At 38.9% G+C, this 16,832-nt stretch overlaps 1 protein-coding gene across 1 annotated transcript in view; it reads left to right on the plus strand.

The window, feature by feature from the left end:
• Positions 1-8,025: 8,025 nt before the first annotated feature.
• LOC139714650 (25-hydroxyvitamin D-1 alpha hydroxylase, mitochondrial-like) overlaps positions 8,026-16,832 on the plus strand; it is a 58,450-nt gene continuing 49,643 nt past the window's right edge. Inside the window, exon 1 of the mRNA XM_071626330.1 lies at positions 8,026-8,412. Coding sequence (XP_071482431.1) covers positions 8,026-8,412 — 387 coding nt within the window. The remainder of the gene's footprint in view (positions 8,413-16,832) is intronic.

The following is a 16,832-nucleotide window of genomic DNA, read 5'->3' on the forward strand; positions in this document are numbered from 1 at the left end:
ATACCTCATGAGTTATATTGAATAAAATATTCTGTAAATAAACGGCATGGCAATTGCATTTCATTTTACACCGAGAATTACTTTTCCTTTATAGTGCGCTCTTATCACCCTTCATACGCTCATGAGAGTTTGGGGCTTACCAACTAAATGTTTTTTGTTGCATAAATTATAGACATTATGTTTTTAGTGTGTGCGATGTTGTGTGTGTGTGTGTGCGTGTGTGTGTGTGTGTGTGTGTGTGTGTGTGTGTGTGCGTGTGTGTGTGTGTGTGTGTGCGTGTGTGTGCGTGCGTGTGTGTGTGTCCTTCCTCTTTATACCCCTACCGTCACCACACGATACAGAACCATCATTGAGCTGCAGTTTGATGGTTCTGCCCACTGATCATGTTGATCTCGAGGATCCTGTGGTGTGGTTCTGCCTTTTCCAGACGCTTGTTATAGAGGGCGCGCTTGCTAGAATTTCGGAGATGTTTTGTCATTTCCGCCAGGGATACTTCCATTTCATTTTCTGCTATGTATTAATTAACTCAGCATTTTTATCTCAAGTAAAAGCTACGCCACTTTCAAGTTCCACAAACTTAGCAATTTCCGAAAGATATGCAAGGAGGATATGGAATAAGGAAGTTTTGGATTTGAAATCCATTTTTTTTTTTTTCGGTCGAAACTTTATTTTGCAAATTGTACAATTTTTGCTTGTTAGTTGATGAAACCCGGAAGTGGCTACCAGTAATGTAAGCTGCCCCCTCCCTCTTCTTCGGATTGTACATAAATGCATACTGAATATAATTTTTTTTTTGTCCAAAATTTAGTAACTACAAGACCCTCTTCTTAAGAATCGTAATTGAAAAGGTATGACAATTCTTAACCGTTTGACGAAATGATATAATGATATAACTGTTCATTTTTTATTTATAAAAATATAGAACATCTGAGTGTTTCTTTAAGAAGCATTCAGACTTTATTTGTAAGGTATACTTACCCAAGATCGAAGATGCTAGATGATCTCCACCATCTTTATTCCGAAGTAACTATGCAAGTAAAATACGATGTTAAGCGAGTGAATCAATCCAAGTATAGATCACGTATTTACACGCTCGTTTCCGCGGATAGCTTGCAAGCAGACTTCATCACTGCATGATTCGTGTATGTAGAATAAGCCGCACCGGCCAGGAATTAATGGCCGAATCAAGAGACGAGCTAATAAAGTAATATTTTGACCATTTTCAACGTATTTCGCCATACGAATCGGTTTTATTTGGACGTTTGAAGCAAGGCAAATGGGAAGGATTGCTAGTGGGTCTAGAATCCCTTCGTTGGTCCATGAAACAGCGCCCTCTTACATCCTGGGTCTGTTTCATCCACACCAAGCGCACCATCAACAAAACTCTGTGTAGAGTTCTGTGGCACCAACTTATTTTAGTCCGGTCCTGAAACTGCGAGGGGATGGGGGTTGCATGCTCAAACTCCACTCAGAGGTCCTTACAGAGGAATTCCAGTCCCGTTATTGGTTTTTATTAGTCTAATAAAAAATGATAGAATCGCAGGAGCACAACAGTGAAAAATTTGATCAAAATCGAATGAGAATCAGGCAAGGTGTGAAATTGTGAAGTTTCGCTAATTTCTGCAGTTGACATAAATATACAAATTAGCGAGTTGATGATGTCATCACTTCACAATTTTCCATTGATCATGTATAATGGACAAAAATAGACGAAAACTCAATGTTTCTGTTAGTAAAGTGTAAAACATAATGTTATTCCCAATATTCCTTCTTTTCAGACTAAACTTAGAACTGCAATTGAATTTCCCTTCAGGAAAGAACACGGTTTTAACCACTCGAAAAATCTACATGTTTGACATGTTTGATGAATCTACACCTAATCAAATGTAGTCCAGCTTAATCCAAAAGAAGGCGTGTCCAGCCCTCAAGCCCAATGGGGTTTACTTTGCAGAGGAATTCACCCTCATCAACCATTCCAAATTAACTTTTGACATGCTTATGTGGCTCATGAATTGTACATTCTGTCCAGTCATAGTGCAGCAGCTTGATACGAAAAGTTATGGTGCTCGGACTAGTCGATTTTGTTTACAGCCATACAGGTGTGACATTTGAATGGAAGTCTTGTGAGTGTTTCTATGACATCATCGGCTAATCTATAGGTAATCGTGTGATATACTTGCGTAATGCGATCGTTATCACTGTTATATACGTGAAAACATCCTATCATTAAAGACAAACATGAATAGAACTATTACTATATTATTTTTGCATGGTCTTTAAAACATCTCTTGGGTTTCCCCTAAATCCTAACTTAGATTTTCACTCATTATATATTTTGTATTGTCGACAAATTCAATACATTATGTTATAGACCTATCCTGCGTTTTTGGTGTGCCTGAAAAAAAAAAAAAAAAAAATGTGAGACTGGTCCGTCTCAGAAAAATAGAGTAATGCCGAGCTGTTTGTGTCCCCCTGAGCATGTTGATATATTGGGGTCCCGACCCACTCTCTCTTCAACCTTCCTCCCTATTTATTCAACTCTCGGGGGTTACATCTACGTGGGAGGGTTTGAAGGGGGGAAAGTGATTAAAGGTGCGTTGGTGGTATGAGGCTCATCCAGTTTAATAAAATCATTTGTTAATTCGTTGGTAAGTTAAGTTGCAGGATGGGTGATTTAAAAAAAATATGTCATTAAAAGGCAACACGAAATTAATGTCAATAATGAAAATTAATGTCAATATATTGATCGCCATAAGATCACGGAGATTATAACCAATAATATCACGTAGTGCATGATAAAATGTGGGATTTATTGCACTTGAATAATTTTATAGGAATAGTATATAACTATGAACAAAATATTCATATTTATGATCATATTTACGTCATGCCAATGGGAGACGAATAAAGAAGTGTTTTGAATAGCCCCCAATCGGAATTCAAGAGAAACATCAATCACTCAACAACAAAAAAAGAGATAGAAATAATAAAGATAATAGGAGAGGAAAGGAATGTGGACTTCACACGAAGATGTATAATGGGGCCCTATGTACAATCTGTCATCAAGTGACAAATTATCAGATCAAGCTTTTTCCGAAATAAGAGGGCTTTTTTCATCAAAACAACAGAGGAAACCATTCGTATATGCATGGAGATTTTTTAATCTTGAGGCACATTCTTCATGAATTACGTGGGAAGAAAGAAGAGAGGAGTATCTTGTGCGCATGTGCCAAAAGAGTCGGAGCGAATCGTGAAAACACTGGCCCTGGGCATATGAACAAATTATAAGAAATGTTCCATGTGCATTAAAGCTGGATAAAGAAATACGGTTACTAAGTATGCCTTTATAGAGAGTACCAAACATCCCCCAAATTTGTTAGAAAATGTACTTGAATTTCTAGGAGAAACAAGCATACACACACACACACACACACACACACACACAAATCTCAACCACGAAAAGTTTGCCATGCTCTGTTATAAAATCACGCCATTTCATATTCGGTTTTGAGAGTTGTGCCTGGCGTTTATGTTTTCTCCTCGCATTTTATAACAGTAATAGGAATATACTGAATCTCGTTTCCCCTTTCTTTTTTTTCTGTACAAAGCGCTCATGCGGAGAGGTAAATCATGGAGGAAACATAAATGAATGCTGTGCCTTACTTTTGTTATTTCAGCTGATCTGACCACATTTTTCTTTTCAACGGTGTACTCCCTACTGCGCACTCCGATAATAGAAATGCTCAGTCGAAGGAACGAAATAAATAAAAAAAAAAAAGAGAGAGAGACGTGGGGAGGGAAATATTACCAAGTTCAGTTCAGTTTGCCGTAACATGAGGTCCTTGTTCGGTTCAGTTCAGTTCTGTTCTGTTCTGAAAAACAAAGATGTTTTTCAACTTCAGCAATGGAACAATGCTTGGGACACATTGGAAGTCGTCCCCAGCGATCGACGGACCGTGTATAATGAGTTGTGAAAAATAACAGCAGTAATAACGAGGAATGGCTCGACGGCAGCAAAATTAAACTGTTCAATAACTTTTCGCCTTTCAAGGCTTTTTTTTAAGACTCCAGAGCTCAGAGAAGATCTTCGGAGAGAGAAAGAGAGGGGGGGGGGGGAGGAGGGAGAGACAGACAGACAGATAGACAGACAGACTGAAAAACAGACAGACAAATTAAAAAGAGGGACACATTATATCAACCGGCCTTGAAGATTCTTTACTTTTAACACCATTTTGCACATAAAAATGTAATCGATTAATCACGATGTACCTACCGATGATTCATCCTAGCAACTACATGTACAAATATTCTTGTCAGAGTAAGAAACTGTTCCCGCGGTGTCTCGTATTCGTTTTGCTTTTTTTTTTAATCTTTTAGATTAATAAAAAGAGGTCAATTTCCCAGATAGTCGCAAATTTGTATCATCATCCTCAATGTACGAGCTTAAAAGACGTCACATTATTATTTGGTATGCTGTTTAGATTTGAGTGAAACTATAGGCGAATTCAAACCACCGAATTTCCCTAACCCATCTGCCTCATCGTCATGAATAGTCACTTACACGGCAATGTCTGTGGGGGTGTAGGTGCGGGATTCATGTAAACGGACAGGGGAAATAAGAGAGATACATGTATTATATCTCACATAACAAAACGCCACTGTGTCACCATCTCCATCTCCACCAACCCCCCCCCCCTCTTCTGTCTTGCCCTCTCTCGCTCTCCTCTGTTATACCCCACCCCTCTTTCAACTCCGAACTACAAGCAGGACTGACGCACGGTGTCGCCATTACGTCTTGAATTGTCATCGGCAGGTTCAAGGTCAAAATCGCTTTACATTCTTCTGCCAGCAGGCTGCCACTTTACAGACGTTCCGTTTACCGGGAAAAAGGGGTATGACGGAGACATATTTTCCGGAATTCGAAATTCTTTCGCAACGAAGGAAACAACCAAATAAGTACAGAAATTGACCTTGATATCATTCCTGGCGACTTGGAACGGTATGGGTTGTTTGTGAGTTGGCAATTATGCAGACAGATAATAAAAGTGACCAGTAATGAAAATGCAATCAGCCAGCGAGAAGAGGGAAAACTGTGGATCAGGGGCAGACGAATAAAGGGGAAAGAAAAATTTACATTTTGCAGTCCATCTTTCAATGTGAACTCCATTACCTCGTATTCAATTCATAATGTCAACAAGACGACGGTCAAGTATAATACAGCATTGGAAAGTTCTGTCAAAGTCAGACATAAAACTGTGAAATTTTACCTTTAAACATGTTCGACAAACTGTTATCTTCAACTTGCCTGCGCATAAACATTCATTAGATTTCTTTTGTAAGAAAAACAAATCATAAAAGACAACCATGTTATAGTTGTTTTTGATATGTGAAGTAAAAATCAAACAATCAGAGTAATGAGAGGTTTCATCAAAGGCATGGTGTAGTTTTGGTTGACATGGGGCCTCAAGTTTCCAACTTTTTGTGAGACAATTAGCAACTATACTTATGAAATGATTATGAAAGAGCGTAAAGTTCTAAGAGGAATTCAGAGTTTATTTGATGGAAATTGGTTTGCAATGGCCTAGACATCCAAAAATAAAGAGGTCCTAATAAAATGTTGGTCCCAGATTCTGTTAGGTCAAAAATAAACAAAAACAAAATAGGTGTATATGGATGGCCAATATAAATTGTCTCAATTGCAAGCTGAGAAGCTGGTTGGTGAGTCATATGTCTACACAAAAAAAAAAATCATGTGGTACGATTACTGATGGATAGCCTGCCTGCCCCTCCGTAAACGTATAAATTAGTGGTTACGTTTGAAATATATTCTATTCAATGGTTTGCTTCGTGTAGTCAATATAGTGAAGATAACAGATCATAATCAGGGATTATTTCCTTCTGATTGAAAGTGGATTAATGGACAGTCCATCTGAGAGCCGATGGGCTCCAGTTCAACTATACATTCGTGCACATGAGCCATATCTAATTAATGATGTTGATGATACCACCTTCGCATCACATCGAGGTTGGCATGACAACGCATCTCAACAATGGGCTGAGCAACCTCCATCTGAATTCACATGCGGTGACTCAATATGCTTTAGATAAATTACCTTGATGAACTCCTGCCCATATATAATTCAGACATTCATTGATCCAACTGCTACGAAAAAAAAAATGAAGATGGTTAGAAGGTGAATCCTTCGATATAGCGCATTTCATTTTGCTCATATATTGACACACACACACACACACACACACACACCTATACAGAAATGTCGTTATATGGATGTCAATTAGTAAAATGCATCTCATGATAACTATTTCATATGACCAGCAGGCAATTCCTTTCCTACCTAGCAGACCAATTTGGGAGAACATTTCGAAAGAATGATGCCATTAATGAGAATAATAATAATAATAATAATAATAATAACAATAATGATATTAATATTAATAATAATAATGATAATAATAATGATAATAATAATAATCATAATAATAACAATAATAATAATAATAACAATAATAATGATAGTGATAATAAGATCTTTCAAAATCCAGAGTAGCCTCTTCATTGTTGCCACTGCTGTATCAGAGGACCCTGCTGTTATTATTACCCTAGCGAAAAGAACGAAGAAATAAAACAAAGGAGGAAGAATGACAAAAGCCACAAAAAGTGAGGGAAAAGGGGGGGGGGCATTCTTCATAAACCAATTACAAAAAGATCATAGCAAGTAAGCTTATGATGCATATATATATAATTATGTTTAACTCGTCATAGTTCCTTGATCATTACCTAAATTTGGAACCAGTTTGTGAAAATGGAAAGGAAAGACTTGGGAGACGCAATGTGTATTTTGTGTGTTCTTTTCTGTGTGTGAGCAGAAAGAGAAGGCAAGGAATTAAAACATCATACCAGTATAGAAGAAGAAAGGAAAGGGAAGCAAACACAGCACACATATCTTTAGAAAGCTTTACACAACTGAGCTTTAAACGCAAAGGGACACGGCAGGAGGTAATCCAATCCGTCTACGCAACAGAGCGTAGCAGCTACTCCTTATACACACACACAAAAAAAAAGATTTGGTAAAGGCCGAGCACAGATCAACCCTTGCGCCCTCGGAGACCTGAGCAAAATTCTATTTAAAACTTTAATAGGCAAAATGAGATTCAAATTCTACGTTAAATGTTAAGAGGACGTCGGCACAAGACACTTTCCTTATCTCTCTGACAGATAATCGCAGCGAGCACATCATCAACAAAACAAAACAAAACCAAAAAATGTGAAAGTTCTGTTTGACTATGGAACCGGCCTGAAAAGCAATCATCTTTGAGAGACCCATTGAAGACCTCCAGCGCGAGGGAAAAAACAGAAGTAGAAAAAAAAAATGGAAGCTCACACTTGAACAGAGAAGGACCATCGAAAGCGCCTAAAGCCGCTGTCCTATATTCAAGACAGCGGGAGACTGACCCCGGCTCAAGCTGAGCAGTTGTTCTGAAATTTCACTGAAGCTTCCTTATTATTCGTATTTTTGTTTGAAGGTAGGCATCTTTCTGTGAGGATGAAGGCAGAAGGACGGCTTCTCTTGCCTCTCTCTTCTGTTCAGTGCTGTCTTGGTTTGTTAAAAAAAAAGAAAAAAACTTTGTTGGGTCGTTTTCGAGCGAGTGGGGTGCGCTTACATGGAAGGGGTGAGAGCGCTTTTCTTGCTCCAGCCTGTGTTGAAAGCAGCAGCAAGCGCGGATTTGGTGGCGAGCGGAAACAATCCATCCTTTGCCTTGCGTAATTGGCTCTTCGATTGGATTGCTCCTAATCAGCTCCGCGCTACCTACTTCCGCTTCGCTAGCTGTCAGCCGTAATAGGCAGTCTCGTGTGTGTACAGCTCTCCGAAAGGGGAAGAAAATAATAACCCTAAGCAGTAGCTAAGCTTGTTATTTTAGTGGCACAAAGAGAGCTGGTCTGAACTTCTCCTGACTGTGTGGTTAGATTTACCGGTAAGAGACAGGAGTTCAGTCTTGTGCGACATGGCTACACGGCTATCGCGATTTCTCTCCCGGGCGCGATCGGGTGCGTCTAGAGGTATGAAACCGCAGACGACACACGATGTCTACGCTTCCTCGTACCCGCTCCCCGCTGCCTCGGCTACTGAGACATCGAGAACCACAGGGCCTGGTTCCTCACTGGTCCAGCCCCAACCTGTGCGAACTGAAAGTTGTCCACTGGATCACAGGGACGTTTCCACTGGAACCTGTCCCATTAGCAACCATTCTGAAATTGCCCATTCGAGGATTGGACAGACGGACCATGCAAAATCTTTCGAGGATATACCTGGACCTAAAGGATGGCCTTTTCTCGGAACCCTGGGAACCTATCTCTCCGGAAAAGGACTCGAGAGGATCTATGAACACCAGGTAAATGAATGGAGTTTCATCTATATCATTTCTCAGCAGTAAATATACGTAGCCACATGTCACAAATAACGTTCACGACTGAAGCAATTTTGATTATAAAGTGGACTGAACGTTCAGTTTCATAAATTGCATCACGATCAACCTATGCCCATTTTGGATTGTAAAAAAACCCTCCTGTGGGTGGATCTGAGGGAGGTCCCGTCTCCCTTGTCTATTTGATACATTTCCTCTGCACAGAAAAAAAGGGAACTTTAAAGTGAAACATGCATCTGTTTTGCCGGAAAGTGTTTTAAAAGAAAAAAAAAGTTGGTTTGATCAGTCCATTTCGCTAGTTTGAAATATTTCTGTTGTTTTGCGCCAAGATGGTAAACAAAGATGGATCGTGAACACTGATGACAGATGTAGTGCTGCTTCTCCAAATCTTCTCGTGTTTGAGTGATGGATTTCTCGAAAGCGAAGTCCTATTAATTAGTATGTGTAATATAATAAGCAAATAATCAATGTTGGTGAAGGTGATGGGACAAACTACCACTTCCGAGGCGATCTGAATGCGTACGCTATCTTTCCTCAGCTGCGCTTCGGAAAGATAGCTACATCCAGATCGCCTCGGAAGTGATAGTTTGTCCCATTACCTTCGCCGACGTTGATTTATCAGTATGCTTACTGTCTTGCGTTTTGTGTTCACACGACTATGTCCAAGTCTAGTTCATCTTTCTTTCGTCCTCTGAACGTGATGAATAGTACATCATACCCCTCAGAAGCTTTAATCCTCTTCCTTGCAGTGATCTTATTGACTACAACGTTTGCCAAGAATCATGTTGTCAGTAGAGCATCATTATTATTATTTACAATATTCACAATGCACTCTCCAAATTGATGCATTCTCCTGTCAGTTATCAGTGCTTGACATAACGGCTTTAAAGGGATGGTACAGTATTGGTGGAGATGAGAATTGGGCTTTTAACTTTTTGCAAGATACCAAGAAAACACTTATGATATAGTACAGAGCATACCATTTTAAGAGGAATTTAAAGCTTATTTGATGAAAATCGGGTTCGGAATGACTGAAACATCCAAAACAAGGTAAAACAAAGCGGTCTTAATTAAGTGTGCATAGGTCCCACACTTAATTAGAATCTCCCTTTTTTGGATATCTCAGCCATTTCAAAACCAATTTTCATCAAATAAACGTTGAATTCCTCATAGAATTACATGCTCTTTCATATTTCATAAGAGGTTTCTCATTGTCTCACCAAAAAAAAAAAATAAAAAAATGTTAGAAACCTGAAATTAGGTTTCAACCAAAACTATATCATCCCTTTAATGCCAGCGGTTGCCATCGAGCATCTACAGGCGCTTGATGCGTTCGGATTTCAAACAGCATACACTGTACTGTCGTCCCTGAAAAGTCCGGATCCAAGATGGAGATGGTAGCTCCATGCCGGGTCCAAGTAGTAACGTACATGGTACAATAAACTGTTGAATAAACTGTAGTAACTGCGTAGGTGGCGAGCGGACACCTGTTTTACTGTCATTTTCTACTCATCGCTCCAATTTCGGAAGAAAAAGCACAAGCAATTAACTCATATTGTTGGTGGAATAATGATTGTCGACCCACCAGTCTTTCTCACCAGTGAGGTGGGCTACCCCCCCCCCCTCTTTTCTTAAAGTCTTTGTCGTCTTATGACCATAGTGTGAAATAAGAACAGCTACAAACTATGCACTAACATCAGTTATATTTTCTAATTTTATAGCATTGTTTACACCATATTGTTTACTTCAAGGCGGAACAGGTAATTATACCGATGAAATATCAATTAGAGTTTCAGTCTTTGTTCTTGCGCATCATCATTCAACGTTTCCATGGTAAGTGTTGGTATGTTCTGAAGACAGATTATGGCAGCTTTCCAAGCAAAAGGTGACGGTGAGGTGTACAGAAGGATGCAGTGAATATGGTTATTGCAGTCGTGTTGTCGATAATTTGACAACCAGAAATAACTAGCGTGTTAAAAAAAATAAGCACGAAAAACTCGTTTGAAATTTCCACTTTCCTCGCCCATTTTAGCTGGTAGACCAGCAAAAACTAAATATTCACATATATACGATTCTTCTTGGAACCCTTGTTCGTTTCGTTTGTTATGGGATTTTGTTCTTCCTTTCATTCGTCTGGCCTTTAAATCCTTAAACAAGGAGGACTTGTCCCGCGTCAACAATGTTGGACATTCGAAAAGAACAATCCCTTTCTTGACCCTGTGAAATTTGGGCTGGTAAACAAAGGAGCGTGCCGTTAGGGGGAGAAACGAGAATGAATCATAGAAGAACAACGCACAAACAAATCAGCAATCACTATACGTGGAAAAGCCTATTGACTGACCGATTTCACGCATGGCGGTCTGTCTTATCGGTGACTCGCATTGTGACGTCAGAATTCGACGGGACCATCTTTCCTGTCCGATCGATAAAATGACGTCGTTTCCGCCCAATCTTGTTATCAGAGTTCTCTTTTTAGTAAACTGACTTGATAACCGGAACCAAAAGACGCAGTTTCGAAATGCTAGTTTGTAGTGGAAGATATGAATCTCAACATGCAGACCATACACACTAAACCTTCAGTGGTTTTACAGCTGGTCGGAGAAAATCAATGTCAATTTTAGTCATCTCACCGTGTTCACAGTCTAAATGTCAAATCTGAATATGAGGTGTCAAATAATAGTGACAGCTGAGAAAAAAAATGACAAAAACATTTGTATTGAATTGTAACATCAGATGGGAAGATGTGAAGTGGGCAGTTCCAGCGTTACGGACATTACATTTCAGACAAAATTTGCAACTTCAAAAGGTCATTAAGATAACAAAATATTTTCATTCTGAACTCATACAATGGAATCACTCACATATGAGGCTAAATCATAAACAGTAAAAATTTCAATCCATTTCACCACATCATATGGCACTTACTGTATAAAATGTTGGCCGTTACGGACATTACATTTTTTGGACATGACTTTTTGCATGCCTATACAATCATTGAAAAGTCTGTGAGTTTAAGCACATAATTAGACCAATGTAGGAATAAATTGATAGGTAAAGAAATGTTTAAAGAAAATAAAATCAAATTCAGTGAAACAGATGGCACATGTACCTCCTATAGCCATAATTGTGGTGTTACGGACATTACATTCTAAGCGTTACGGACATTACAGATTTGTCCACTTTCATCAAGTGGCAGGAGTCACATGCAAATATTAATATTTTTTATCCTTTTCACTTGGATGGTAATCAATACACATTGGACAATGCTACTATAGCCCTTTCAGGAGATCTTTTATTTCAGGAGTTGCCAATTTGAGGACTATTTGGTCAGTATGGACCCCTACTTTAACAATTTGTTGACTTTTCTATCATATTGGAATTTAATCAACTTATTTAATGCCTGCAATAAAGTTGTGATCTATAAATAACATACAGCTCAGCCTTTTGACTTTCTAATATGATATTCAAACTTTTAATTACTCAAAATGTAATTTTAAAGAAATGTTACGGACATTACACGTTTTATTCACATCTACATAGCCATCACTGAGCATAACTCTGCACGAATAAACAATTTTTATTTTAATCAAAACTAATGCATAATCAAAATCAAATAAAATAATGGTTCAACAAATGCTCAGTATGTATTTTTACACAATGAATGTTTAGTTTTACTTTCTTTTTCCCCCAACAGTTTGTTGAAGTACAACAGTCTTTTCCAGGGTCAGAAAAGTCTTTTTTGGAGAACATTGTTTATTCTGCTTCCAAATCAATCACCTTGGAAGCAAGAAAGGTGTTCTCGACCACTTGTTGGAGAGGGTCTAATACTAATGATTCCATCCTGTTCTAAAAATGGCTCTCCTTCACTACACTCAAGGAAATATTCATGGATCCTTGTCTTTTCAAAATTTCATAATCGATGGACTGTCCTCATTACATAAAGTCCAACCTCAGTTATCCAGCAATCACTTTTCTGGATTGCTCTATTATCCAGATAGGGACAGGCACATTATTTTTTTTTTGCATAATTCGGTGCAAAATATGACTAAAAGTACATATCACTTTTTAATTCTTTACAAGGTAATTGTGATTCAGGACATAAATAGGGCTTTTTACACTTGTGTTTCTTAACCCTGGACTTTCTCTGACCCAGGACTATCGTTAGTCCCGTACCAATTTTTTCAGCTTTTTACACTCGCCAATTAGTCCCGTACTATCTCTTGTCCGGGGCTAAGGAGAAAACTGACCTTTTTACACTCGTATTTCTTAGCCCCGGACTTTCCAACCCACATGAATATTCATAATTACGCTGTGTACTGTACACGTACACGCACGCACCGGCAGCGCTTGATTACCTCGTTTCTGATTGGTCAGTGAGGGTCCGACTTCGTCTCCGTCGCTTAGCCCAGGATTATTTTTTCGTTCTGTTTACACTCACTTGCTTGGCACCGCAATTGCGGTGCTAGCACCGCAATTGCGGTGCTAACCCCTGCTATTTTGCAGGGCCAGATAGTACCGTACTATCGGTGGGGCTAGCCCACTTTGGCAAAAACGAGTGTAAACAGAAAGTGGGCTAAGGATAGTCCCGTCCCAACGGTGGGGCTAAGGCCCCCCCTTAGCCCCACTGTTGGTCCGGGGCTAAGCAAAAATTTACAAGTGTAAAAAGCCCTAATGTTCGCTATGGTACAACATTATATTTCTAACAACCAAAATACTGTTGCTAGAAGGAATAATGAGGAAGTGTATTTCATTCACATTCAATTTGATTTCCACATTATTGAATAACAAAACATGAAATTTTCATGTACATTATAATATTGAATAGTCAATAATGTCCTACACAATTTGCCTACAAGTGTCATGCGTGGGCTTATCTCCCTTAACCAGCAATATCATTTTATCCAGATGGCTACCGTTCAGGACATGGTTAGAACTTGAGGTTGGACTGTACAGTATTTCTAGTCAGACCACAACTGACCATACATTGTGTAAAAGGCCTTGTCCAGAGATGTTTTTGACTGTTTCTCTTCTTTAACATTGTTTTAACATACATTCTTGCCATCATAGTATAATTACTCAACTTGATATGCTGTTGCTGTAAAGATAGCTTGCATCCATGTACACATATTTGATGGGAGAAATAAGTAGACACAAGAAATAAGATTGTAGAGGAATGCAGAAGATTAGTCAAAACCTTGTTTAAACATTGCACATGTTGCTGAGTAAAGTCCCAAATCAATTTTCATGCAAGGGCTAGGGCATTCATTGTGACAGATATCAATATTGTAGGGTAGAATCCAAGCTATTCCTAATAATCATATGTAGCTAATACTTTTGCCACAAATGTGTAATGTCCGTAACGCATTGGTTATGTACAACTCGTAATGTCCGTAACGCTTTTTAAAAGGAATTATGCAGGTTCCCGAAAAACTGTGGGGACATGTTGTGTGATATCACATTTTAGCTTTGCATTTGAATTTAGAACAAAATTAGCCCAAAACACAGTGAGTTACAAGAACTTTTACATCTAAAACGTTACGGACATTACACTTTGAAAGAGGTGAAAATTCAAAAAATTGAAATGCTCATCTTTTAAGAAAGAATTATTTTCTTTCAATACCAAGGAGGATGATGTAAAAATGAGTCATCAGCTTTATCATAGCATAAAAATGGTTGCCTGAAAGTCATTTTATAGGGAAAATTTCTACTTCACAAGAATTACATACAAATTATACTGAATTTTTCTGCAATGTCTTACAAAAAACACACAATTTCAATACCTAAAAAAATTACATTTTTTCCAAATTGTACCAAATTTTTTCATGATATCAGTTTGATATGACCCTTCCTGAATACTTTCCAGGGTAAAACAAAGTTGTTCCTTGATTTTCATTTTTCCACCCTCGGGTAACATTTTTCACGGAATTGCCCATATGCAACGTTACATGCGCTGTATCTGTATGTGTGTCTGTGTGTATGAACATAATAGAGAGATAAACGGTGTGCCTTCCACATTCAACATTTTTTGTAATGTTCGGCTATCACGTTTTAACCAGTACATTCAAGTTCCATCTTCACTTCTAAATGTGCATCCAGTAAGAATCGAAATGTGGTAAGGGCCTTTTTTTGTGACTATGCAGAACAATATGTAGTCATCAGATAAAATACGCTCGAAAACACAGATCGGTTTGTAACCAAAGGTCGCGCCACCTTTGACCATTCAGACGACTGAAATTTGACGCATGCTCTTCCATTCCAAAATATTGCCATCTGCACGGAAATTGCAAATACTTCTGTCTTGGGAGACTAATGCATTCGGCAACGGTATGGAATTCGAAAATACATTTCATGTGTACAGTTTTTCATTTAAATTGGCAATACGAAAATGGCTTGAAATTGCTTTTCCCTCTCAAATCTGCCAAATTGATTGAAGACTTCATTCGTCAACTCGTTAACGGGGTATTTTTTAACCTGTTTGTGTCACAGGCAAAATCGGTATAAACAGCGTCACCCATCTTTTACTTTCCGTTCACACCACATTCCATGCTCGTAACTAGAGAAGCACATGCGAAATTGCGGTACCATTTTATTCATTATTTTTTGAACTTCAGACCGTCAACCAGTCGCCATCACTTATGATCATCATCTCTGCAAGACCTTTAATGTGTTCTCCAATATCACAAGTCAGATTCATAAGCTGGGAAGATACATGACTATAATTATCGAAGTCAGCCCTTCCTCATGGCCACCGCCCCCCCCCCCATGACCACAGCCCTCCCCCGCCGAAATGTCCTTGAAGTATAAAATTTATATGATTTAATGTTTTAAGGAGCAAGAGGAAGGATCAGGAAAAAGAGGGGAGGGCGCGGAGAGAGGGAAGGGGGGGGGGGGTAATGGGGGCCGTGGAACAGCTGATATATACGGAATTTTGAATTTCCGTGCATGAAAGTTATCAGATGAATGTTTCATTTGCCTTCTCTACCATGTCTTCCAGTTAAACACATGAGTCGAGCTTAACTTTATACCGTTGATTGCGCCAACTAAAAGAATCAATGTGCATGTGCGTATTATTGTTGATGATGTTTTTGCCTCGTATTTTGTGATGATGGTGGTGGGGGTGACGATGATGAGAATGATGATGATGATGACGACGACGATGATGATGATGATGATGATAATGATGATGATGATGATAATAATGATGACTGTAGTTTAGTGACAATGGTCTTGCAGCTGGAATAAAGTTTTCCAACGTCATGATTGCCTACTCGAGAAGCCAGTTCAAGGTTGCCTTTCTACTAGTAGGCCTATTACTGAAATTTCTATTGTGGATTTTCATTTCAAGCAATAACTTGTGGTACCAGGTAGATCACCTTCGATGGGTTAGATGAACAATTGTCTGCGTTGAAACGCATGCAAGTTGGAACAGGGAGTAATCGAACGCAGAAACTGTCACCTGAAGTATCATGATCATATCAAAAGGACCTCAAGAATTATGTCATTGGTCTTGTCTGTATGTGTGTGTGTGTGTGTGTGTATGAGTGTGCATTTGTGTCAGTACAGCTGTATCACTAAACTGCATTTTTTTTTTGTATAGAGTTTGTTCTGTTTCTTTTATCTGTCATACCCTGTAGGGAGGTACACTCAACCGTATGATTATTTGTAGCAGAGAGGGGGAGCAATTTTTGTAACTCTCATCATGTTACGGAGGAAACAGGGTGCGGAATGTGGAAAGAAAAGCGAAAAGAAAAACATAGCAAAACAGTCGTAAGACGGATGGCGCACACATTGTCGTAAATCAATTTCGACCGCTCGCTGCGTTTTCAACTCTGTGACCTAAAAAATAGAGCAATGCTATACATGCATAGCAAAGTGGAGTCACCATCCAAAAACACCCGCTCCCCTCCCAATTTTTTAACCGGTTGAAGTAGCAAGGATAGACCATGGAGGTAGAAAACATACCTCCATGGATAGACGAAGGCAGGAGGTGCATGGGAATCAATATGTTTAATACATGTACTACTGTATACGTCATAACAGGTAGGTGGAGGTGTGTGTGTGTGGGGGGGGGGGGCGGTCCTTCCCTTCCTTTCTATTGTCCCAAGTCTCCTTGAGCAAATAAAAGGCTAAGTTTGTGTACAATTCACGTTAGTTAGCCATGTATTCATTGGCTTTTCGCTTCTTATAATATGACGAATGGACGCAATCAAGTCCCAAACAAGCCCCTAAACGCAAAACAAACACCAATTCAGAATTTAGTTTTTTTTTTTCCAGTTGCAACATTTCAGATGTATCCTGCAGATAGTTATAGAAGTGATTCAGATCCACAACCTTCAAAAGTGCCGTCGTTTATTTATTTATTTGTCTATTTATCTCTACTATTTATC

Source organism: Diadema antillarum, unplaced genomic scaffold, assembly GCF_040938485.1.
Source record: "Diadema antillarum isolate AM-2024a unplaced genomic scaffold, OU_Dant_1.0 seq00002362_RagTag, whole genome shotgun sequence".
NCBI lineage: Eukaryota > Metazoa > Echinodermata > Echinoidea > Diadematoida > Diadematidae > Diadema > Diadema antillarum.